This window comes from Odocoileus virginianus, chromosome 21, assembly GCF_023699985.2.
Source record: "Odocoileus virginianus isolate 20LAN1187 ecotype Illinois chromosome 21, Ovbor_1.2, whole genome shotgun sequence".
Classification (NCBI taxonomy): domain Eukaryota; kingdom Metazoa; phylum Chordata; class Mammalia; order Artiodactyla; family Cervidae; genus Odocoileus; species Odocoileus virginianus.
This window is the reverse complement of record NC_069694.1, coordinates 39,158,149-39,182,197: the sequence shown is the minus strand read 5'-3', so window position 1 is coordinate 39,182,197 and position 24,049 is coordinate 39,158,149. Positions and strand designations below refer to the sequence as shown.

General features: G+C 37.5%; 1 protein-coding gene and 1 non-coding gene across 7 annotated transcripts in view; both read left to right on the top strand.

Moving 5' to 3' along the window:
* EMCN (endomucin) overlaps positions 1 to 24,049 on the top strand; it is a 126,548-nt gene that overhangs the window by 62,444 nt on the left and 40,055 nt on the right. For 5 of the 6 annotated variants that reach the window (XM_070452184.1, XM_020884229.2, XM_070452185.1 and 2 more), the window contains one exon: positions 9,076 to 9,186. In XM_070452184.1, the coding sequence (XP_070308285.1) occupies positions 9,076 to 9,186 (111 nt within the window). Of the gene's footprint in view, positions 1 to 129; positions 208 to 9,075; positions 9,187 to 24,049 lie in introns of all 6 variants that reach the window. The other variant, XM_070452182.1, reaches the window with a different exon arrangement.
* Positions 19,287 to 19,456, top strand: LOC139030306 (U1 spliceosomal RNA). The gene has a single exon (XR_011482606.1). It is a non-coding gene; the product is annotated as a U1 spliceosomal RNA (small nuclear RNA).

The following is a 24,049-nucleotide window of genomic DNA, read 5'->3' as shown; positions in this document are numbered from 1 at the left end:
ACTATACAAAAGTTTGCCCAGTATCTATAGAAAGATTTTCACCTTCAAATTAGGCTTACTTTTATTTACTGCTTGACCAGCAAGATGAAATTGTAACAAATAATAACATTATCTATCTTATCAAATTAGGAACCTCCAGCGAGGAAGCCACACAAATGCCTCACCTATCAACACCGTCTCCAGTAACTCCAAAAGCTAAAGGTGATGGTGAGTAATGGCCATTTGTTTTGCCACACCAATTTTCTTTTATAATTCACATACCATAATATTCAGTATTCCATTCAGTACATTTTAGTATATTTACAAGCTTGCGTAATCACCTGGAACATTTTCATCATCCCTAAAAAAACTCTAAATCTATCACAATCACTCCCCATTCCACCCTTCCTTTAGTCCCTGGCAACCATTACCCTACTTACTACTTTTACAGATTTACCTATTCTAGAAGTTTCATATAAATGGAATCATATAACATATGATCTTTTGTGTCTGGCTTCTTTCACTTACTATAATGTTCTTAGATTCATCCATGCTATAACATGTATCTGTAGTTCATACTTTTTTATGATTGACTAGATTTCATTGTGTAAACAGATCACATTTTCTTTATTTATTAGTTGATGGACATTTGGATTATTTCTACTTTTAACCTATTGTAAATAATGATGCTAAGAACATTTATGTACATGTTCTGGTGTGATCATGTGTTTTCATTTCTCAGGTATTGTCCAAATTTAATAAACAAAACTTGAATATTTTAAATAGAGTTGATGGGCCAGAAAAGGGCCCTCTTCTAGGTCAATAGCAGAGCCCAACAGGAAGAAAGACCCTCTTCTTTCCTGGCAATTACTCAATGAAAAGCCGTACACTTTTGTTTACTATAGCCATTCTCGCTTCTTCTTCCCCTCTATAAAACTTGTTTCCTCGCTGTGTGGTAACTTGCACATGGCTCACCATGGTTGCAGACTCTGAATTGCAGTTCTTTTCAGATCCCAAATAAATGCATCTTCGCTGGAGAAATATCTGGCAGTCCATTTGTTTCAGGTCAACAATGAACAGCTTGATGTGTAATTGTGGAGTCACGTGGTAACACTATGTCTAACTCTGAAGAACTGATTTCCAGAGCAGCTGCATTATATTAATTCCCCCAGGAATGAATAAGGGTATCAGTTCTTCATTTTCTAGCCAATACTGTTGTGTCTCTTTTTTGTCATACCTGTTCTAGTGAGAGTGAAATGCTACCTCACTGTGGTCTTGATTCACATTTTCCTAAGGACTGATAATGTTGAGTATCTTAGATGCTCATGGATCATTTATATACCTTGTTTAGAGAAGTATCAGCTCTGTTTGATTCTTCACTATATTTTCCAGCTCTTTATTAAACTTCTCACTGTGATTCACTCCTGAGTTCATTGAGCTTGTCATTCTTCTCCCAAGTTCATTGACCATCTTCATTATCATTACCTTGAGTTCCTTATAATGTAAATTGCTTATCTCCACTTAATATCTTTAGTTGTGGAAAATCTTTTCTGCTAGTCATTCAGAGATGGTTTCTCTGTAAATAGTTGTAATTTCACTATGCCTGTAGACAGAGGTGAGCTCAGGATCTTCCTAATCCATCATCTTGTTCACACCTTAGGTTGTATTATCATTTTTAAAGATTATAATCCATCATCTTGTTCACACCTTAGGTTGTATTATCATTTTTAAAGATTATTTTAAATTATTATTTAAACAGAATGAGTTTCAGAGAGGTTAAATGACTTAAAACAAAAGTGCAAATTCATAATAACAATTTGGAATTTGAAAGTTAGTCTTTTAATTTCAATTTTTTTTCTCCATTGAACTAATTCATAGTCAAATATTATCTGATGAATATTATTATTTGATTACAACTACACTTGGATATTAAATAATGAGCCTTTCAGGTATTAACTGCTTATATAGCTTACTTTTCTAACAACACTAAATAGTCACATAATTTTATAACTTTTTCTTTTCTGTTTTTAGTACATGTTCTGATTCTTTCCCTGCTTATAGGATTCTTTTCCCTTTGGGTGAGATTGCTAGCCTGCTATGAATGGTTATTTTAGGTTGCTTCTTTAAGTGGATAACATGTATACACATACATAAATACACACAAGAAACTTATTAGAATTGTGTTTCTAAAAGGGTAAATAAGTCCAAGTAAAAGGTGATATTCCTGGGCATTGTGTAGAAATAGTAGTAGCATATCCATTTCATAATAATGAAAGGTCTTATTATTTCTGCCTACTCTGATCTTGTTCATCTGACTCTCAGTGTGGACAGACAAGGTCTGATTTTAAGACCCTCATTATTAAGGCAATAGTTGTCTAAAATTGTTTGTAATTAGCAGAAACATTTCCTCATAAAATCTTTTGAGAAAGTCCAAAATGTGAATATATCAAGCAAATAGAAGTTGAGCCGCTGAGTTTGAAGCTGTGTAGTGGTGGTAAGTGCAGAGTGGACTGCTGGCCATTTCTCTCTCTTACCATCAAAGACAGCCGGCAAGGCTTCCCTACAGAGCCCTTCAGGCTTTAGTGGTACAGTTAAAATTTACTGAGGTAGTCATCATTTTGTTTACTTAAGTTCTATTTATAGTAAAATAAAAAATGAATGTGTTCTGCAACTGGAAAGCAAAGCAACTCTTTTTCACCCATCACCTGACCTGGGAATGACCTCATTGGTATTCATGAATTAGACTCTTTCAAAGGGACAGCTCAAGTGTTGAGAAACTTTTAATGTCCTCATAAACATGATTGCTGATTTTTCATATGTAATACTTTATGAGTAAATAATATCAATAGATAAGAAAAAATAAAGAAGAAACTCCTACTAGTATTTGCTATGGTTCTAAGAAACACTGTTAAAATAGAGTTTAAGAAAATAGTCAACATCTATTTGTCAGCGAAGTCTCTAAGAAAGAATGAAGAGATTAGAAAATTACGACATTGCTCCAAGGTCACCAAATATCTCAGCCCTCTTGACTTGGGTGGTGTGCTGTATGTGCTTAGTCGCTCAGTTGTGTCTGACTCTTTGCGACCCCACGGACTGTAGCCCGTCAGGCTCCTCTGTCCATGGAATTCTCCAGGAAAGAATACTGGAGAGGGTTGCCACGCCCTCCTCCAGGGGATCTTCCCAACCCAGGGATCGAACCCAGATCTCCCACATTACAGGCAGATTCTTTGCCATCTGAGACACCAGGAAAGCATAGAATGCAAAAAGCCACTCTAAGTACAGATATAAGTTTATTCCTAACCCAGGATCAGTCTCAAGTTCCTATAAGCACTTACCTTGGTAAACTGGGTTAGAGAATAGATAGATCTGGAGACGCCTAAACACCCCATTAGGCCAGTCCTAGGCAACAGGGAGCTCTCAGCCATCTGCTCAGCCTACTTTTCTAGGGTTACTCTAGGTGGTACTTGATGGTTTGGCAAGAGACGTGTTAAGCACACCATTCGAATAGACCCTAAATGCCTACCTTAGTCCAGCCTCTAAATAATATGGACAAGAAAAAGGGAATATAATATTTACATAAAAAGAGACGTTCTCCTCTTCCTGTATTCCCCTGGAAGCTTTATACATTGCTTCCTCGCCACTATCCTGTGCTTCTCTGGAATCTTTGGGGATCTATCAGAGTCTCGTTTCATTATCTGAGTTCCTCTTCCTTTGGCATGGGCATTGGAGGACATGCCATCTTACGTCCTCTGAATTGTTCAGATATCTGGACAATACTCCACATCATTTTTCCCCTTGGACTTAGCATTTTCACTTATTTTCATTCTGAGATATTCCTTTCCACTCCAAGGGAGGCGTTCTGAAGAGACTGAGCAAAACCTCAAGAAGCTTCTTTTCCAGCCTTTGTCACTGCTTTGGCATATCTCCCTAAGACCACTGGTATACACGTTTAGGCTCCTCAGCACCTGTTTATGGGCTCCTCAATGTTACCTCAGAAATCACTTAAATGAATCATGATCAATTAGTTTATCCCAGACTACCCTCATTGTTACAGGTACAGAGTTTCTATGGGGCATTAGTCCATAAAATGATCCATGAAAATGGAGTGGCTTGGGTAATTATTTTAGAAAATGCTACCATCTTAGGGCTTTACAGTGTATAATAACATTTATAAAAATTCTTGGTAATCCATTTGATGTTTTTAAAAAAATCTATGCAGCTCCTAATAGTTTGACTATAGAAGTATTTTTTAACATAAACAAAGCATACCAGAGTACCAGTATTCTATAGCATATGTTTCAATAAATGTTAACTGTCAAAAATTCACTGATCCCATATTCTATTTCTGAAGACAGTGTGACCACACAAAAGATTTTGTTATGTGCATTGGATACTGTAAGACAAATTATGTAATTTCAAAGGAATAAAGCTGCTTAATCCCCTTCCCTGCACAAGTTAACTCCATAAATCCTCTCTCTCAAGTCAGTCTGCTATAAACACACCTTAAATTCCTAATAAAATTAATGTTCACATTTATTGTTTACTCCCCCAGATTTAATCTCCCAAAATATACAGAATGAATCTCACATTGATAATACCAACACAGATTATAAAACAGCCCATATTCCTCACACTCATTCTGCTTAGTTCTAGTCTAACATAAGACTCTGGTTGGAGTCAAAGTCTCTTCTCTACGCTTACCTTCTAGTACTGATAAGACTTTCTCAAGTATCTGTTACATTAGATTTTCTTTATCTATAGTTAATTATTGCATAAAAATTTCCTATATTTTGTCTTCCATGCATTCCACATATTGTCGTTGTTGTTGTTCAGTTGCTAAGTCATCTCTGACTCTTTGTAACCCCATGGAATGCAGCACGCCAGCTCCTCTGTCCTCCACTCTCTCCCTGAGTTTGCTCAAACTCATGTCCATTGAGTCAATAATGCCATCTAACCATCTCATCTTCTGTTGTCCCCTTCACTTCTCCCCCTCAACCTTTCCCAACATCAAGATCTTTTCCAATGAAACGGCTCTTCACATCAGGTGGCCAAAATTTGGAGCTTAAGCTTCAGCAACAGTTCTCCAATGAATATTCAAGGATGATTTTCTTTAGGATTAATTGCTTTGGTCGCGCTGTCCAAGGGACTCTCAAGAATCTTCTCCAGCACCACAATTCAAAACATCAATTTTTTGGCTCTTGGTCTTCTTTATGGTCCAACTTTCACATTCATACATGACTACTGGGAAAACCATAGCTTTCACTATATGGATCTTTGTCATCACAGTGATGTCTCTGCTTTTTAATACTCTGTCTAGGTTGTTATAGTTTTCCTTCCAAGAAGCAAGCATTTTAAAATTTTCATGACTGCAGTCACCATCTACAGTGATTTTGGAACCCAAGATAATGAAATCTGCTACTGCTTCCACTTTTCCCCCTTCTATTTGCCATGAAGTGGTGGGACCAGAGGCCATGTTCTTCCTTTTTGAATGCTGAGTTTTAAGCCAGTTTTTTCATTCTTCTCCTTCACCCTCATCAAGGGATCCTTTAGTTTCTCCTTGCTTTCTGTCATTAGAGTTATATTATATGCATATCTGAGGTTATTGATATTTCTCCCAGCAATCTTGACTCCAGCTTGTGATTCATCCAGTCTGGCATTTCTAATGATGTACTCTGCATATAAGTTAAATAAGCAGGGTGACAATATGCAACCTGATGTATTCCTTTCCCAATTTGGAACCAGTCTGTGGTTCTATGTCTGGTTCTAACTGTTGCTTCTTGACTTCATACAGTTTTCTCAGGAGATGTGTATGGTGGTCTGTTATTCCCATCTCTTTAAGAATTTTCCAGTTTGTTGTGACAGACAAAGTCAAAAGACTTTCTCGTAGTCAATGAGGTAGAAGTAGCTGTTTTTCTGGAATTCCCTTGCTTCCTCCATCTCCATGATCCAACAAATGTTGGCAATTTGAGCTATGGTTCCTCTCCCTTTTCTAAACCCAACTTGTACATTTGGAAATTTTTGGTTCTCGTACTGCTGAAGCCTAGCTTGAGCATGAATTTGCTAGCATGAGAAATGAGTTCAATTGTATAGTAGTTTGGACATTCTTTGGAATTTCCCTTCTTTGGGATTGGAATGAAAACTGACCTCTCCTAGTCTTATGGCCACTGCTGAGTTTTCCAAATTTGCTGACGTATTGAGTGCAGCACTTTAATAGAATCATCTTTTAGGATTTGAAATAGCTCAGCTAGAATTCCATCACCTCCACTAGCTTCTTAGTGATGCTTCCTAAGGCCCACCTGACTTTGGACTCCAGGATATCTGGCTCTAGGTGAGTGATCACACCATTGTGCTTATCTGGGTCATTAAGACCTTTTTTGTATGGTTCTTCTGTATTCTTGCCACCTCTTCTTAATATCTTCTGCTTCTGTTAGGTCCCTACCATTTCTGTCCTTTATTATGCCCATCTTTGCATGAAATATTCCTTTGGTATCTCTAATTTTCTTGAAGAGATCTCTAGTCTTTCCCATTCTATCATTTTCCTCTATTTCTTTGCATTATTCACTTATGAAGGCCTTATCTCTCCTTGCTTTTCCCTGGAAATCTACATTCGGTTGGGTATATCTTTCCCTTTCTCCTTTGCCTTTCACTATCTTCTTTCCTCAGCTATTTGTAAGGCCTCCTCAGACAATCACTTTGCTTTCTTACATTTCTTTTTCTTGGAGATGGTTATGGTCACTATCTCCTGTACAATGTTATGAACCTCTGTCCACAGTTCTTCAGGCACTCTATTTACCACATCTAATCGCTTGAATCGATTTGTCACCTTCATTGTATAATTGTAAGGGATTTGATTAGGCCAAACCTGAATGGCCTAGTGGTTTACCCTACTTTCTTCAATTTAAGTCTGAATTTTGCAATAAGAAGTTCATGGTCTGAGCCACAGTTAGCTCCCGGTCTTTTTTTTTGCTGACTGTATAGAGCTTCTTCATCTGTGGCTGCAAAGAATATAATCAGTCTGATTTTGGTGTTGACCTTCTGGTGATGTCCATGTGTAGAGTCATCTCTTGTGTTGTTGGAAGAGGGTGTTTGCTGTGACCAGTGCATTCTCTTGGCAAAACTCTATGAGGATTTGCTCTGCTTCATTTTGTACTCCAAGGCCTAACTTGCCTGTTACTCCAGGTTATGTCTTGACTTCCTACTTTTGCATTCCAATCCCTTATGATGAAAAGGGCATCTTTTGCTGGTGATAGTTCTAGACAGTCTTGTAGGTCTTCATAGAACCATTCAACTTCAGCTTCTTTGGTGTTAGTTGTTGGTGAATAGACTTTGATTATTGTGATGTTGAATGGTTTGCCTTGGAAATGAACTGACTTCATGCTGTTGTTTTTGAGATTGCACTCAAGTACTGAATTTCAGACTCTTTTGTTGACTATGAGGGTTACTCCATTTCTTCAAAGGGATTCTTGCCCACAGTAGTAGATACAGTGGCAATTCTCGTAAGTAAAATTTTTGGCATTGGAGCCCAGCTAGTCCATTTTCTGCTCTTCTCTTTGTATTTATATAAACTAGTAGCTCCTCTCATCTTTCTTAGCTACATATTCTTTTTCCCCCATCACCAAGACTATTGAATCTGCTTCATACTAGAGAATTCTTTAGGCCATCAGGATAGCTTTTTCATGGTTTCCAATTTTAGCTCAGGAGAAGAATTCTCTGAAGATTTATGAAGAACTCCTGTTCTGATGTTTTCCAAGCATCTTTTTTTGTAGTTCAGTGAAAAGCAAAATCTTTATCCCCATGTTCCTCCATTCTCAAGCATTGAGTTTCTATACCTTTCCACTTCCATGCTATGGCAAAGATCAATTTCTGCTTTCCTGCTATAAGAATAAGACATTCTTTACTTCCTCAAATATTTCCCTCTCAATTTAATACTTCAAGATTCCTCTGAAGTTTGTGCCTATTTTCATTCATTCTTTCTCATATGCAGCATTAATCCTTAGCCTAAGTTCAAATTTTTTCACTTTGACATATCAATTCCTAAAGGCTTTTTTTGCCAGAAGACACAGTTACCCATCATCTGTGAGGTCTTTCTACAAACTATCAACTTCTCCAGCATGAATCTCTCAAGTGGAGTAAGAATTTGCAGTACACTATTCATGCCTGGAAAATCCCATGGACCGAGGAGCCTGTGGCGCTACAGTCCATGGGGTTGCAAAGAGTCGGACATGACTGAGCGACTTCACTTTCACTTTCACCTTCATAGATGCTTAATGCCACAGAATGAAACCTGATTGGTGCTTCTGGAAGGTACCCACAATTCAGGCTTCCAGACCTCTTTGTGATGGAAATCTATTAAACTGTTTTCCCCTCATCTCCAAACACCATATCTAGCTAACACTAACACTAGTCCTATGCCAGACTTTGAAAAACCTGGAGGTCATTGATCATTTTGTTTTATAATATTCATGCAAATATAGATGATTTAAAATATCCCAATGCTCTTTTCGAAAACTCAGCTTATTTTTCTTTGTTTTTTTGTTGTTAAATTTCCTTCCCCACTCCCTACAATGAACTAAATATAATTAAAAGTTTATTCTATTCACTTCCTGTCATCTCTTTCCTCCTAGCTACCCCACCTACCTGAAAATTATCTCCTAGACAGCATGAGAGCCATGGTACCATTTTCAACTACTACTACTGCCTTACCATCCCCTTTCTACGGTAGCTGAGAACCAGTTTCACATTGGGAAAAATTTGGCTTGCTCCCATTATATGACCGTGGGAAAATTCTATAACTTTTCTGAGTCATACATAAATTTATGATCATAGTTACTACTTAATTCATAGGATTACCATTGTGATCAAATGAAATAACCTATATCAGACAAATAGGAGAGTCTAATCTCCCTCCACTTTAAAAAATGTAATTAAGTGACTCACCAAAAGGTAGACATCAAAACACTGAATTTCTACACCTTGATCAGAAGACTTTAAGTAGCTAATCTTCAAGTTGTAACTCGATGCTTATATTAATATTAATGATACAATCTAGTGATTGATTACACCCCTGATGGCTACTCATTCTTTTTTCATAATTAGGAGCTAGAACCGAAAACATCACAGAGACCAAGTTGAGTACTACAAAAGCAACAGTGATAAGTCAATCACTTTCAAATGCTGTTTCCACATCACAAAGTTCCGACTCCAAGAGTAAGTATAAGAATCTGTGCTGAAATGTTAAACTAGTATATTGGATAGAACTAAATTCAGAAATTTTCCAGCCCACACTTACCAAAGAGCCGTGTCTCACTTATATTCTTCCCTTGTTGTTGTTGCTTAGTTGCTAAATTGTGACCAGCTCTTTTGTGACCCCGTGGACTGTGGCCAATCAGGCTCCTCTCTCCATGGGATTTCCCAGGCAAAAATACTGGAGTGGCTTGCCATTTCCTTCTTCAGGGAATCTTCCTGATCCAGGGGTCAAACCCACATCTATTGCACTGGCGGGTAGGTTCCTTACCACTGAGCCACCAGGAAAGCCTGTGTTCTCTCCTAATCTCTACAAATAAGACAACAATTTGGCAACTTTGCTTTGTATAGTGACACTCTACCCCTCCATAGCTACAAATAAATGGATGCTAAGGAGGATCAGTTGAAGCCTGGGTGATAATCTATGATATCACCTAACACAAATAGGTAAGGTTGGCCAAAGCATTAGACAACTTTGATGAAATAGGAAAAAAAATTAGAAAGGAACAAATTGTTAAAACTGACTCAAGAAGTTAGGAAGACTGAAAAGACCTAAAACAAATTAAGATTCTGTATTAAAATTTAAATGAAGAAAGCTCCAAGCAGAATGGCAAAAATTGTGAATTCTATAAAAATATTCTCAGAAGTAATACTAATTTTTCTCAAACTCTTTTGTGACATAGAGGAAACTTTGCACAAATAATTTTCTGAGGCCAGTATTGCCATAACATCAAAGATAGAAAAGAATGAAAAGAAAATGCAAATAAAACTATAGACCAATATCCTTCATGAACACAGACACAAATATCCTTAATACAATATTAGAAAAAATCAGAAGCATATGAAAAGAGATAAAAACATGAACAAATAGGATTTACTTAGGAATGCAAAGTTGGTTTAAGATATGAAAATCAAGTGATGTAATATACCATCTTAGTAGAATCAACAAGTGCAGAAAAAATATTTGACAAAATAAGATACTGACTCAATTAAAACTCTCAATTAACTAGAAATAAGTAAAACTTCCTCAAACTGATCAAGGATCTCTATAAAAAATATATAGTAAATGTCTTACTTAATAATGAAAGACTAAATATTTTCCTCTTAAAATCTGAAACACAACACCGATGTCTACTCTCATCAATACTATTCAAAATTATAACCAGAGGTTCTTTATACTACAATAAGATTATAAATAGATAGAGATAGGAACATTCATCCAGATTGGAAAGGACAAAATAAAAGTGTTTTTCTCAGCAGACTACATCACTATCTATATAGAAAGCCTGAAAATTTCACAATAAATCTATGAGGACTAATAAAGAATATTCTATACCATTCATACTATATTCTATACCACAGGAAATAATTCCATTCATAGTAGCATCAGAAAGAATAAAATATTTAAAAGTAAATGTAATAATAGAAATCCAAGATTTGTACACTAGACTAGAAAACACTTCTCTGAGAAATTAAATATCTAACTGGAAAAATTTCCGAGCTGGTGAACATGCGACCATTTTTTCACAGGAGAGGACATGGGAGCATCACGTCCTTTCCCATACCTTGCCCTGCGCATCTTTCATTTGGCTGTTCCTAAAGTATATCCTTTTATAATTAGTGATCTAATGAGGTAACTGAAAGTGAATCATCAAGAGAGATTGTTTCCATCAGTAGGGCTAGTGGGTACCAGAATTAACAACTTGGCATATCTGATTATTTGCCCTGTGTTCTTGTCTTTATTCCATGCTGCTACCTCCTTAGGTATTTTTGTTGTAGATCAGATAGTCACGTGAGCACAGCTGAACTGAGTAAGGCTAGTCAGTGATACCTAGCACATCATCTGGAGGGGCTCTAGTGGGTTCTAGGACTCTAAAATGGACACATGATGGGATCGGTTTCCGGGCAAGAGGAGCAAAAGGACTAAGGGACCCCCAAAACCCAGAGCAGAGCTGAACCCCTTCTGATCACGATCTCTGAATATTCACACTGTGGAGCCTGGCATCAGAGCACATCTGGAAGACATGGCACATATGAGCTAGCAGGCCAGACACAGCAGGGCAGAGAGGGGAGGGCAACTTGTGTGTTTTTAATGTGATGCACACATGATTTAAATAATTCATTTATTTTAGCATTATGTGAAGAGACCACTTGTTAGTTTTAGTGATTTAGACAAGCCCACTAAGCATCAAAATAGAAAAATTTTCATTAGTACTTGAGCAAAGACATCAGATTTTAAAACATTACCGCCAGTGTGAAAGTGCTAATGAGATGCAAAAGTGGCGTCATTTTGATTCTGACTTTAGCCACACAAAGCCATTTCCAGGGTTCAAAAGAAAGAAAAAATTGTGGTGGGGGTGTGTAACATGTGATTTTAGTTGCTGCTGTATGTTTAAAAAATTTTAAAAGCTTATGATATGTGTTTTGAATATTTACTTGTTTTATACCATAATAATCTACCATCAATTTTCAAAACAAATGTATTTGTTTCTAAGTATATAACCATCAACAAAGACAGAAATAGAAAATAATTAAATGCAAACAGAAGACACTTTACCTAACCATATGTGAATTGTTAATAAAGCACACAAAAAAATGCAAAAAGAATCCAAGTTCTTTAAACAGCATAGTCTTAACTGCACACCCTCCCCAGAAGAATGGATAAAGAGAGGGAGAGAAAAGAAAAACACTGAAAAGAAACCTTGAACTTCACTTGATGAATTTGTTTTATTGAAATGAATATATTAGCTCTAAATACTTGATACAAGTGAAAAAACAGATGTATGTATTCTCAAGGTGAAAAGGCGAGATACAAATACAGAATGGGGGAAGGAAAGTTAAACATTGCACTATCAGATTGAAACTGAAGGCATCAGCATAAATTCATCATTAAAATACAAATATGTAAAATTGCAAAGAACATTAAATAGACACTACTTGTTCATAGATTGGAAGACTTGATGTTTTAAGATGACAATTCTTCTCAAGTTGATCAGTAACTGATAAAATAGTCAGTGCAATTCCTATTAGAATACCAGAAAGTTTTTTTTTCTAGAAATAGATAAGCCAATCCTAAAATATATATGGGCTTCCCTAATAACTTAGTTGATGAAAGAATCTGCCTGCAATACAGGAGATCCCAGTTGGGATCTGGGTTGGGAAGATCCACTGGAGAAGGGATAGGCTACCCACTTCAGTATTCTTGGGCTTCCCTTGTGGCTCAGCTGGTAAGGAATCAGCCGCATTGTGGGAGACCTGAGTTTGATCCCTGGGTTGGGAAGATCCCCTGGAGAAGGGAAAGGCTACCCATTCCAGTATTCTGGCCTAGAGAATTCTGTGAACTGTATAGTCCATGGGGTCGCAAAGAGTCGAACACAACTGAGCAACTTTCACCTTCACTTTCAAAATATATATGGAAGTGAAAGTGACCTAGAATAGCCAAAACACTTTTGAAAAAGAACAGTGTTGGAAGACTCAACCACCCCCAATTTCAAAATTTACTCTAAAGCTATAGTAATCAAAACAAGGTATGGTGAGTTAATGAGTGTTAAGAGTAGCATTATTCATAATTGTCAAATGCTGAAAACAACTCAAGTGTTCATTACTTGGTGAAATAAAATATCTCATTGGATTTTCCATTTGAGATGAATTTGTAATGTTCCAAAACGTGGGATATCCATATAAGACAATACCATTCAACAATTTGAAGATACAAAACACTAATGCATGCTGTAACAGCATGAATCTCAAATACATTATGCAGTGAAAGAAGTCTTTCACAAAATTCAACATATACAATTCCATTTCTGTGAAATATCCAGGATATTTTTATAGGGACAGAAAGCAGATAAGTGGTTGCCTGCACCTGGGGACCAGCCTGGGGACTGACTGCAGAAAGGCTCAAGGAAGTTTTTTACATTGAAGAAAATGTTCTAAAACTGGGTTATAGTGATAGTTCGATGACTCTATAAATTTACAAAATATTATTGGGTTGTATACTTACAATGAGTGGATCAAGTGGCGAGTTTTCACCACTTGAATATAAATATTCATTTTAAGAACAAAAAGAAAATGTTGATCTAGGCCAATCAAATTTCATTCCTGGGTAATCTGAACTGAATTAGAAAACCCAAACAAACCAAAAAGCAGGGGGAACTGGAGCAGCACAGTGTTAGTAGAGAATCTGAAATGGCCATAGTGATTCCTGCGTTTGCCTCTGGCTTCAGGAGGCTGAGTTGGCAGAGTCAGTAGTGAAGACTGCTGACTATAGAGAGACTATGTGGGAAAATGGAGAGATGAGTAAGGTTAAGTTGTTCAAGAGACACGGAAAAAGTAGCAGGACCTGGAGATCTTCTGATTCCTGACAGATCTTTAGTTCCAGTCCACACATTTCTCCACAAGTACTTCCCTTATTCTGACCTCCATGATTTGAAGTAATCTGTGTGTTTAGTCAAAATATCCTGACTAGAAAAGATACTAATCATCTATAAGAGCCTTTTCAAATCCCGCTCATTATACATACTAGATGCATTTTTGGCATACCCATAGTCCTTAAATGGAGAAGGGCATGGCTACCCACTCCAGTATCCTTGCCTGGAGAATCCCCATGGACAGAGGAGCCTGGGGGGGCTACAGACCATGGAATAGCAAAGAGTCAGCCACTACTGAGCAACTGAGCACATAGCCCTTGAAAAGATATCTCTACAGCTGACTCTCAGTCTCCAAGTCTCTTCTTAGGAGACCTCTAAGATAGAAGGAGACAGCAAGTGGGAACTGTGGACATTCAAGGCTCACTCTTGTCTAGAAGCACGTTGGGAACATCCATTTTCCCCCTTTCTATTGTAATCATCTTAGACATGACATGTAGAAGGTCATTTAGAAGTCTGATTCCACACCATAATTGTAAATTAATAATTGTATATAATTAGTTGCCGTGTTCAGAAATTTGAAGAGGAGGGTCATTTTCCCCTCATAACAAGACCATTTCTCTGTGACAGTGTTTTGGGTTCTGATAAGTAGAATTTATATTGTAGACAGATATATGTCTGAAAAGTACCTTTGGCAAACCAAAACCTCATGCATTTTATAATATAAGTGCCCCAATACAAACCAGAATAAAAGTGACTGTGCGTCTGCCAAATGTGTAACAGTTGATGATTCATCTCCCTCTTAAGCACATGAGCAGTGGGTGCTTGAATAGTGACCCTCAGATAAAGGCACTGTGGGGACATTATCTCAAATGCAGGCTTGATTTTAGAGTAGAGAGGAGTTAGTGAGGTCTATTGACAGGGAAAGAGAGATTATTGCTTTCTCCTTCTGGTGGATTCTGACTTAGCTAAGGAGAGTATGTATAATAAGATTATAGGTAGGAGACATTGAGATGGGCACGTACCAGTACATAATTCTACTAAGGCAACTGTGTGAGTAAAATGGAAGTGAAAGTGTTAGTCACTCAGTCATGTCCAACTCTTTGTGACCCCGTGGACTGTAACCCAACAAGTTTCTCTGTGGAATTCTCCAGGCAAGAATACTAGAGTGGGTTGCCATTCTCTTCTCCAGGGAATCTTCCCAATCCAGGGATTGAACCTGGGTCTCCTGCATTGCTGGCAGATTCTCTATGGTCTGAGCCAGCAGGAAAGCCTCAAGTGTGTGGGCAAAAATACTTCTAAACAGCTTGCTGTGTCAGAGCCTCTGCTACTGCAGAATATATAATGTTACAGACTTGAACTCTGAAGGGAAAAATCTGACTTTTGTTAATTAAAAATAAGTAACATTTATAAGAAATTAGTAGGTTATTTAGTCAGGGTTAATAACATTTATCTCTAACAAATAATTTATCTTGTATGTTTCCCTTCTGCATAGTCTATCCTAGTTTAGTATAGAGTTTGTTTTTAATACAGAAAGCATATATAATTGTATAAAGATCAAGTAACCACTTCAGATATACTACTGGTTGAACGTGAGAATGGCTTCTGCACAAGCCTGTGCTTTTCAAGGCACCACACCCTTCTTAAAAGAAATGGTCACTCCACTTATGCCAAGAGGAAGTTGGCTTATTGTTTACTAACAATGATTCTGAAATCACGTAAGAAAGTGAAAGTGTTAGAACACTTACTTAGTCGTGTTTGACTCTTTGTGAACCCATGGACTGTAGCCCACCAGGCTCCTTTGTCCATGGAATTCCCCAGGCAAAAATACTGGAGTGGATAGCCATTTCCTCCTCAAGGGGATCTTCCCGACCCAGGGATTGAACCCTGATCTCCCACATTGCAGTAGACAATTTACCAACTGAGAACCAGAGAAGCCCTTGAGATCAATTAGCTTAGATTCAAATAATAGCACGACCATTTATCTGAATTTTGCGGAATCAAGGCAAATTGGAAGTGGTCAAACAGGAGATGGCAAGAGTGAATGTCAACATTCTAGGAATCGGAGAACTAAGATGGACTGGAATGGGTGAATTTAACTCAGATGACCATTATATCTACTACTGTGGGCAAGAAACCCTTAGAAGAAATGGAGTAGCCATCACAGTCAACAAAAGAGTCCAAAATGCAGTACTTGGATGCAATCTCAAAAACGACAGAATGATGTTTGTTCGTTTCCAAGGCAAACCATTCAATATCACGGTAATCCAAGCCTATGCCCCAATCAGTAATGCTGAAGAAGCTGAAGTTGAATGGTTCTATGAAGACCTACAAGACCTTTTAGAACTAACACCCAAAAAAGATGTCCTTTCATTATAGGGGACTAGATTGCAAAAGTAGGAAGTCAAGAAACACCTGGAGTAACAGGCAAATTTGGCCTTGGAGTACGGAATGAAGCAGGGCAAAGGCTAATGGAGTTTTGCCAAAAGAGTGCACTGGTCATAGCAAACACCCTCTTCCAACAACACAAGAGAAGACTCTATACATGGACATCACCAGATGGTCGACACCAATATCAGACTGATTATATTCTTTACAGCCAAAGATGGAGAAGCTCTATACAGTCAGCAAAAACAAGACCAGGAGCTGACTGTGGCTCAGATCATGAACTCCTTATTGCCAAATTCAGACTTAAACTGAAGAAAGTAGAGAAAACCACTAGACCATTCAGGTATGACCTAAATTAGATCCCTTATGACTATACAGTGGAAGTGAGCAATAGATTTAAGGGACTAGTTCTGATAGACAGAGAGCCTGATGAACTATGGACAGAGGTTCATGACATTGTACAGGAGACAGGGATCAAGACCATCCCCATGGAAAAGAAATGCAAAAAGGCAAAATGCTTGTCTGAGGAGGCCTTACAAATAGCTGTGAAAAGAAGAGAAGTGAAAAGCAAAGGAGAAAAGGAAGATACTCCCATTTGAATGCAGAGTTCCAAAGAATAGCCAGGAGAGACAGGAAAGCCTTCCTCAGTGATCAATGCAAAGAAATAGAGGAAAACAACAGAAGGGGAAAGACTAGAGATCTCTTCAGAAAATTAGAGATATCAAGGGAACATTTCAGGGTTCAATAAAGGACAGAAATGGTATGGACCTAACAGAAGAAGAAGATATTAAGAAGAGGTGGCAAGAATACACGAAGAACTGTACAAAAAAGATCTTCACAACCCAGATAATCACGATGGTGTGATCACTTACCTAGAGGCAGACATCCTGGAATGTGAAGTCAAGTGGGCCTTAGAAAGCATCACTATGAACAAAGCTAGTGGAGGTGATGGAATTCCAGTTGAACTATTTCAAATCCTGAAAGATGATGCTGGTAAAGTGCTGCACTCAATATGCCAGCAAATTTGGAAAACTCAGCAGTGGCCACAGGACTGGAAAAGGTCTGTTTTCATGCCAATCCCAAAGAAAGGCAATCCCAAAGAATGCTCAAACTACCACATAATCGCACTCATCTCTCACGCTAGTAAAGTAATGCTTAAAATTCTCTAAGTCAGGCTTCAGCAATACATGAACCGTGAACTTCCAGATGTTCAAGCTGGCTTTAGAAAAGGCAGAGGAATCAGAGATCAAATTGCCAACATCCACTGAATCATCGAAAAATCAAGAGAGTTCCAGAAAAACATCTATTTCTCCTTTATTGACTATGCTAAAGCCTTCGACTGTGTGGATCGCAATAAACTGTGGAAAATTCTGAAAGAGATGGGAATACCAGACCACCTGACCTGCCTCCTGAGAAATCTGTATGCAGATGTGGAAGCAACAGTTAGAACTGGACATGGAACAACAGACTGTTTCCAAATAGGAAAAGGAGTATGTCAAGGCTGTATATTGTTGCCCTGTTTATTTAACTGATATGCAGAGTACATCATGAGAAATGCTGGGCTGGAAGAAGCACAAGCTGGAATCAAGATTGCCGGGAGAAGTATCAATCATCTCAGATATGCAGATGACACCACTCTTATGGCAGAAAGTGAAGAGGAGAGTGAAAAAGTTGGCTTAAAGCTTAACATTCAGAAAACTAAGATCATGGCATCTGGTCCCATCACCTCATGGGAAATAGATGGGGAAACAGTGGAAACAGTGTCAGACTTTATTTTGGGGGGCTCCAAAATCACTGAAGATGGTGATTGCAGCCATGAAATTAAAAGACACTTACTCCTTGGAAGGAAAGTTTTGACAAGCCTAGATAGTATATTAAAAAGCAGAGACATTACTTTCACAACAAAGGTCCATCTCTTCCAGGCTATATTTTTTCCAGTAGTCATGTATGGATGTGAGAGTTGGACTATAAAGCAAGTCTGAGCACTGAAGAATTGATGCTTTTTGCAATTGATTGCAATTGTGGTGTTGGAGAAGACTCTTGAGAGTCCCTTGGACTGCAAGGAGATCCAACCAGTCCATCCTAAAGGAGATCAGTCCTGGGTGTTCATTGGAAGGATTGATGCTGAAGCTGAAAGTCCAGTACTTTGGCCACCTCATGTGAAGAGCTGACTCATTGGAAAAGACCTTGATGCTGGGAGGGATTGGGGGCAGGAGGAGAAGGGGATGACAGAGGATGAGATGGCTGGATGGCATCACCGACTCGATGGGCATGAGTTTGAGTAAACTCCGGAAGTTGGTGATGGACAGGGAGGCCTGACGTGCTGCGATTCATGGGGTCACAAACAGTTGGACACGACTGAGCGACTGAACTGAACTGAACTGAAGCTGTTTAACTTCTCTGTGCCTTAGTTTTCTCATCTGTCAAATAGTTGTAATGACTACAGTTTTACAGGATTCTTGTGAGGATTAAAAGATAAAATAATATGAAGCTTAAAACAGTGTCTGAAAAGAAAACAATACATTTTAGCTATTAATATTACTTTGTTAATAATAATCATTACGAAAGCCAAGCAAAGATGGTATTTATGATATCAGTTTCACAAATAAGGAAACACTTTCGAAAGATTAAATGACTCACCCAATGTTAAATTAAAAGATGTAATTCAAACCCTGTTTTTCTTGCCTCAAACTCCATAAATATCAATATACCACACTTTTTCTCATTGCAACTATTTCACATAAAGTATCTAAAGGAATTAAAAAGCAAGTAGCTTTTAATTGGGTGCATCATATGCTTGACAAATAGGAGTTCAATCAGTGTAACACTGACCAATTGACTGAATATAAACCTGGGATTCTCACCAGAACCTGGCATTCTCACCAGGGTGGTTCTCATGTTGCTGCCAACCATGCCAGATTTATTCCTGACTGTGTGATTTGTTCAACCTGTCTTCCTCATCTGTATGGTCATTCCTTCTTTCCCTTGTCCTTCCTCCAAGTGATTATTAAAATTCTGCACAACCATAAAGAGCCTCTACAAAATATCACCTCAGTATTTCCCACAACTTAATGAGGTTACCAGATATATGTACCATCTGCACTATTATTCATTTAGCACTTTATTTAAATGGATGCACTTTTTAATTTTTAAGTTTGTTTGAAAAGGAAACCATCATAAAGAAAAACCAGTTTGAATTGGCATAAGCAGAAGCTAGAAAGTCGCTGTGATGAAAGCAAAATAAAATTCTAGCTAGTTTGTTGTTTACCAAAGGCTCTGAGTTTTAGCCTTGCTTAATAAATAAATCAAATATTTACCTGGCAGGGGGGATACTGGGACGATGAAGGTGATTTTCACACCCCACCTGCCACCCACAGCGTGGCTTATCTATCACACTCCGGATGTGCTGACCCCTGCAATTTCCACAAAACTTGACTACATAATTTGTGGTTGTGGGGGATTGCATTTGCACTTCTCCCTGTGGGGTGTAAAATAAGATAAGTACATTCTAGGTAAATAATGACGTATTTGCATCAAATTGAAATTTTGAAACTTCTTCATTGAAATAATTAAACTTACCAAAAAAATGGAAAATAATTACTTTCTCACTGAGTGTTTCAATCTTATTTAATGCCACTTTCCAGTATAGAGTCTCTCATATAATGCTATGCATCTCATGCTTTGGAAAAGTCTAATTTTTCTGATCACTCAGGCTCATTATTTCTTTTGTGAACGGCACCATTTATCTATGACATTTATCAGGGAACTTAATTGCAATGTTTCTTACATGCTATTTAATTAGTTTGTATCATTTCATGTGGGCAGATAAAAGAGGAATTTTCAGGATAACAAAGTCTTAGTCACACATCACAGTTTATCCAAACCAGAACTAATCTTTTGTATGATGACTCAGTCAATGATTTGTTGGGGGGATATGTATGAGGGGAAATGAGAAGGAAAATTTTAACTGGCCATAGTAAATTATTTTTAAGCAAATCAGTAAAATATTATATATGGAAATAACTATTTTTTTCCTGGGCCTTTTAATGATAAATCATATTCTGTAGGTAATTATATACAGCTATATATAGCTGGAAATACAGTGGCTTTTGTAAAATAATATTTAGCAAAGTTACATGTATTATTGCTTAAGCTTTCTATCTTAAAAGCTGATAGTTTAAGCAAAGTTTAGTTTGGGATTAAATTGTGGATTAAAGTTTAGCATTTCAAAGTTCATTTGCATTTCATAAGACTTCAGTTGCAGTTAGAGACTCAAACTCAATCCAAGAGATTTAAGTTGCCAAACACCCTGATTAAGGATTTGGTCTTTATTCAACAACTAAGTTTGAGACTAGGTTAACAGAATGCACTACACTCATTTCTATTTAACTTCCATTTACTCAGCAGATAAAGAACCTGCCTATAATGCAGGAGACATGGGAGATGCAGGTTTGATCCCTGGGTTGGGGAGATCCACTGGAAGAGGAAATGGCAACCCACTCCAGTATTCTTGCCCGGGAAATCCTATGAACCGAGGAGCCATGCAGGCTACAGTCCAAAAAGGTTGCAAAGAGTCGAACACAACTCAATGACTAAGTGCACTTGCTTCCTCTCCAGATCAGAATTTGGTCTTTTCTTAAAGCATTATGAAACTTAAAAACACACACACACACAGGAATAATTACAAATGTCTTCACTTTTCATTCGTTTCCACAACTTTAGTCATATTCCATAGCATTCATCTCTATTAAGATTTTATATTCACAAAACTGAGTCAAAATTTGAAAATAGAATGCTGTATGAAAATGTTTTATTATCTTCAAAATAATACATCCTTGATTTCAGGATAAAAAAATATATATTTCCCAGTACTGATTAAGTATTTAAGATTTACAAAATTTCCTTCTCAGAATAACAATATATTCATTCATATAGAAATATCTGGACCTCTGAAGACTGAAGAAAAGGATTTTTAATTGCTATTCTTTTTTTTTTTTTTTACTATTCCACTACATCTTAAGGCATAGTCATTTTTATTTTATGTAATATGTTCCTGAGAAGTCATTATGCATTTTTGAAGGATGAAAAAAATGTAAAAAAGGATAGTCAGGAGGCTTTGTCTGATATGAGTTTAAAATTTTTCATTCTCAATAAAGTCTATCAGCAGGAAAGATTATGACCTTATATTAAAAGCAGAAGGAACAAAAGATTTTGATTTCATTTATATTCTAATCCTCTGGAAGCTGATAAATAAACTGCATCCTCCAAATACAGCATTATGCCATGTACAAAATTATTTTAATTAGTTATGAAAAGTAGAAATTAATTACATAAGCTTTCCATTCAGAACAGTTTAGTGGGAAAAAAAAGCTGTCTCTTAGTAAAAGAAGATGGACCTTAGAACCAATGGACCTGAATTATAATCACAGTCCTCCCTTTGAGAACATAGTTTCACTTCTTTCAATTAATATTTGCAGATCTGCAAAATGAAAATAATAACATCTTTCTCATAGACATCAATAATTAATATATGGAACTGATTAGAAGAGTTGCTTCAAAAATAGTAGCTATCATTATCCAACAAGCAATTTTTAATAACACATTCATTTTGCCTTAAAAATTGAATTCAGTAGGTAGAATTAGTTTTTATTTTTATTATTATTATCAATTATTATTTTATATTATTATTTGTTCATTCCCTATGTTTTTACCAGAGACCTAGTCTGGATAGTAGATGCTAAAATTATGATTCTGAGTAAAATAAGAAATCTCTGTCCTCCTGGACTTACATTCTAACAGAAAACAAAGCCATTTTAAAAAATTAGTGTCCCTGAAGTGATAAACTGTTGAGCAAAAGAAGCATTGTGGTGGGCTGGGGTGGAGGGAAATGAGGAGAGAGCTTTCAATAAGGTGGTTGGAGAAGACTTCTCTGAGTGGTGACACCTTGACAGAGTCATGAAGGGTAGGAAGGAGCCAGTGTAGGCCTGAGAGCATAGCCCAGAGGCTTAGGGAAGGCCAGCAGGCCGCCTGAGGCAAGAAGGTCCTTGGGACATTTATCTACCAAGGAGAGGCCAAACAGGCTGAGACAGCTGGAGTGAACTGAGGAGCAAGGCAGGAGCCATGTCCTATGGAGACTCGCTAGCTCTAGTGAGGAGAGGAAAAAGGAGCCATTGGAGTAATGAAATTTAAATTAAAAAAAAATTTTTTCTAGGTGGCTGTTGCACATACTAAGGAGAGAGATATAGGTGCTAGATGAATAGTAGTCAATTGAATGGTGAGGCATATGTGGAATATATTTTGAAGCTAGGGCTGATGAAGTGAGGAAAAAAAATGAATCAAGAAAGGCCACTACTTTTTGGCTCATGCACCTGGGAGGCGATGGTACAATACTTTGGTTCAAGAAAGTGAAGGGGGAGGTGTATTTGAGGACACAAGTCAAGAGTTAGGAATGGATAAAGAAGTGTGGTGTATAGATACAATGGAATATTACATGCATGCTAAGTCACTTCAGTCGTGTCCAACTCTTTGTGACCCTGTGGGCTGTAGCCTGCCAAGCTCCTCTGTCCATCAGATTCTTTAGGCAAGAATATTGGAGTGGGCTGTCATGCCCTCCTCCAGGGGATCTTTCTGACCCAGGGATCAAACACATGTCTTTTATGTTTCCTGCATTGGCAGATAGATTCTTCCCACTAGTGCCAACACATTACTCAGACAAAAAAATGAATGAAATAATGCCACTTGCAGCAACATTGATGGACCTAGTATATATCATGCTAAGTCAGACAGAGAAAGACATATCATGATACTACTTATATGTGGAATCTAAAACAAAAAGATACAAATGAACTTATTTACAAAATAGAAATAAACCCCCAGACTTAGAAAACAAAGTTGTGGTTACCAAAAGAGAGAAGGGGGAGATAAATTAGGAGTCTGGAATTAAGATATATATACAGTATTGCATATAAAATAGATCACCAATGAGGATTTGCTGAACAGCACAGGGACGTATGGGCTTCCCTGGGGGCTCAACAGTAAAGACTCCACCTGCAATGCAGGAGCTGCAGGAGACACGGGTTTGATCCCTGGCTCAGGAAGATCCCCTCGAAGAAGGCATGGCAACCCCCTGCCATATCTTGCCTGGGATATCCCATGAACAGAAGAGCTTGACAGGCTACAGTCCATGGGGTTGCAAAGAGCTGGACACAACTGAAGCAACTTAGCACTCAATATTTTGTAATAACCTATAAGGCAAAAATCTGAAAAAGTATATTTAGATATACTCAGATATACACAGAATCACTGTGCTGTATGCCTGCAACTAACACAGCATTTTATATCAACTCTACTTCAGTTTAAAAAAAAAAGAGTTCTGTTTTGGGCATGCAAAATTTAAGATGCTGTTAAGACAGTCAAGAGAAGGAACCAAGTGGATATTTGTATTCACCATCATTATTGGGCTTCTATTTATCTCAAATATTTCTATATTTTTGCATGTGGAAAATCTTGATTCGTGGTGCAAACACTCAAGTTTGTTGAAATGATCTTTGATTATAATTCTCTCAAGCAATTTTACTTGTAGAAAGCTCTTCTGAGCTCTATTCCCTTTAAGGAATTTCTTAAGTTTCAAAGGTATCTGTCTGAACCATTCTGAATCGTCCTCAGATCAGGAAATGCACAATATCTTAGGAGTATGACATATGGCAGTACCACTCATGAAGCACCCACCGAAGTTTCTGTAGTCTTCTGGATTCTCCTGGCATATTCAAGAAGTGGTGTTGTACCATATGCCCCAAAGGAGGATGCGGCAAACTGGCTCACAGGCCAAATCCAAGCCCCCATCTATTTTTGTAATTAAAGTTTAATGGGAATATTGCCATACCTATTCTTCAGATATTACATATGGCTGTATTCACACTACAATAGCAAAAGCTGAATAGTTGCTAGACTCTTACGGCTCTAGCACAGCTCTTAAATACTATCTGTCCCTTTAAGAGAGGTGACTGACCCCTGCTCTGAAGTTTCTTCTATTCAGGAAGCCTCATGATTTGGTGACTTGAGTTATGAACTAA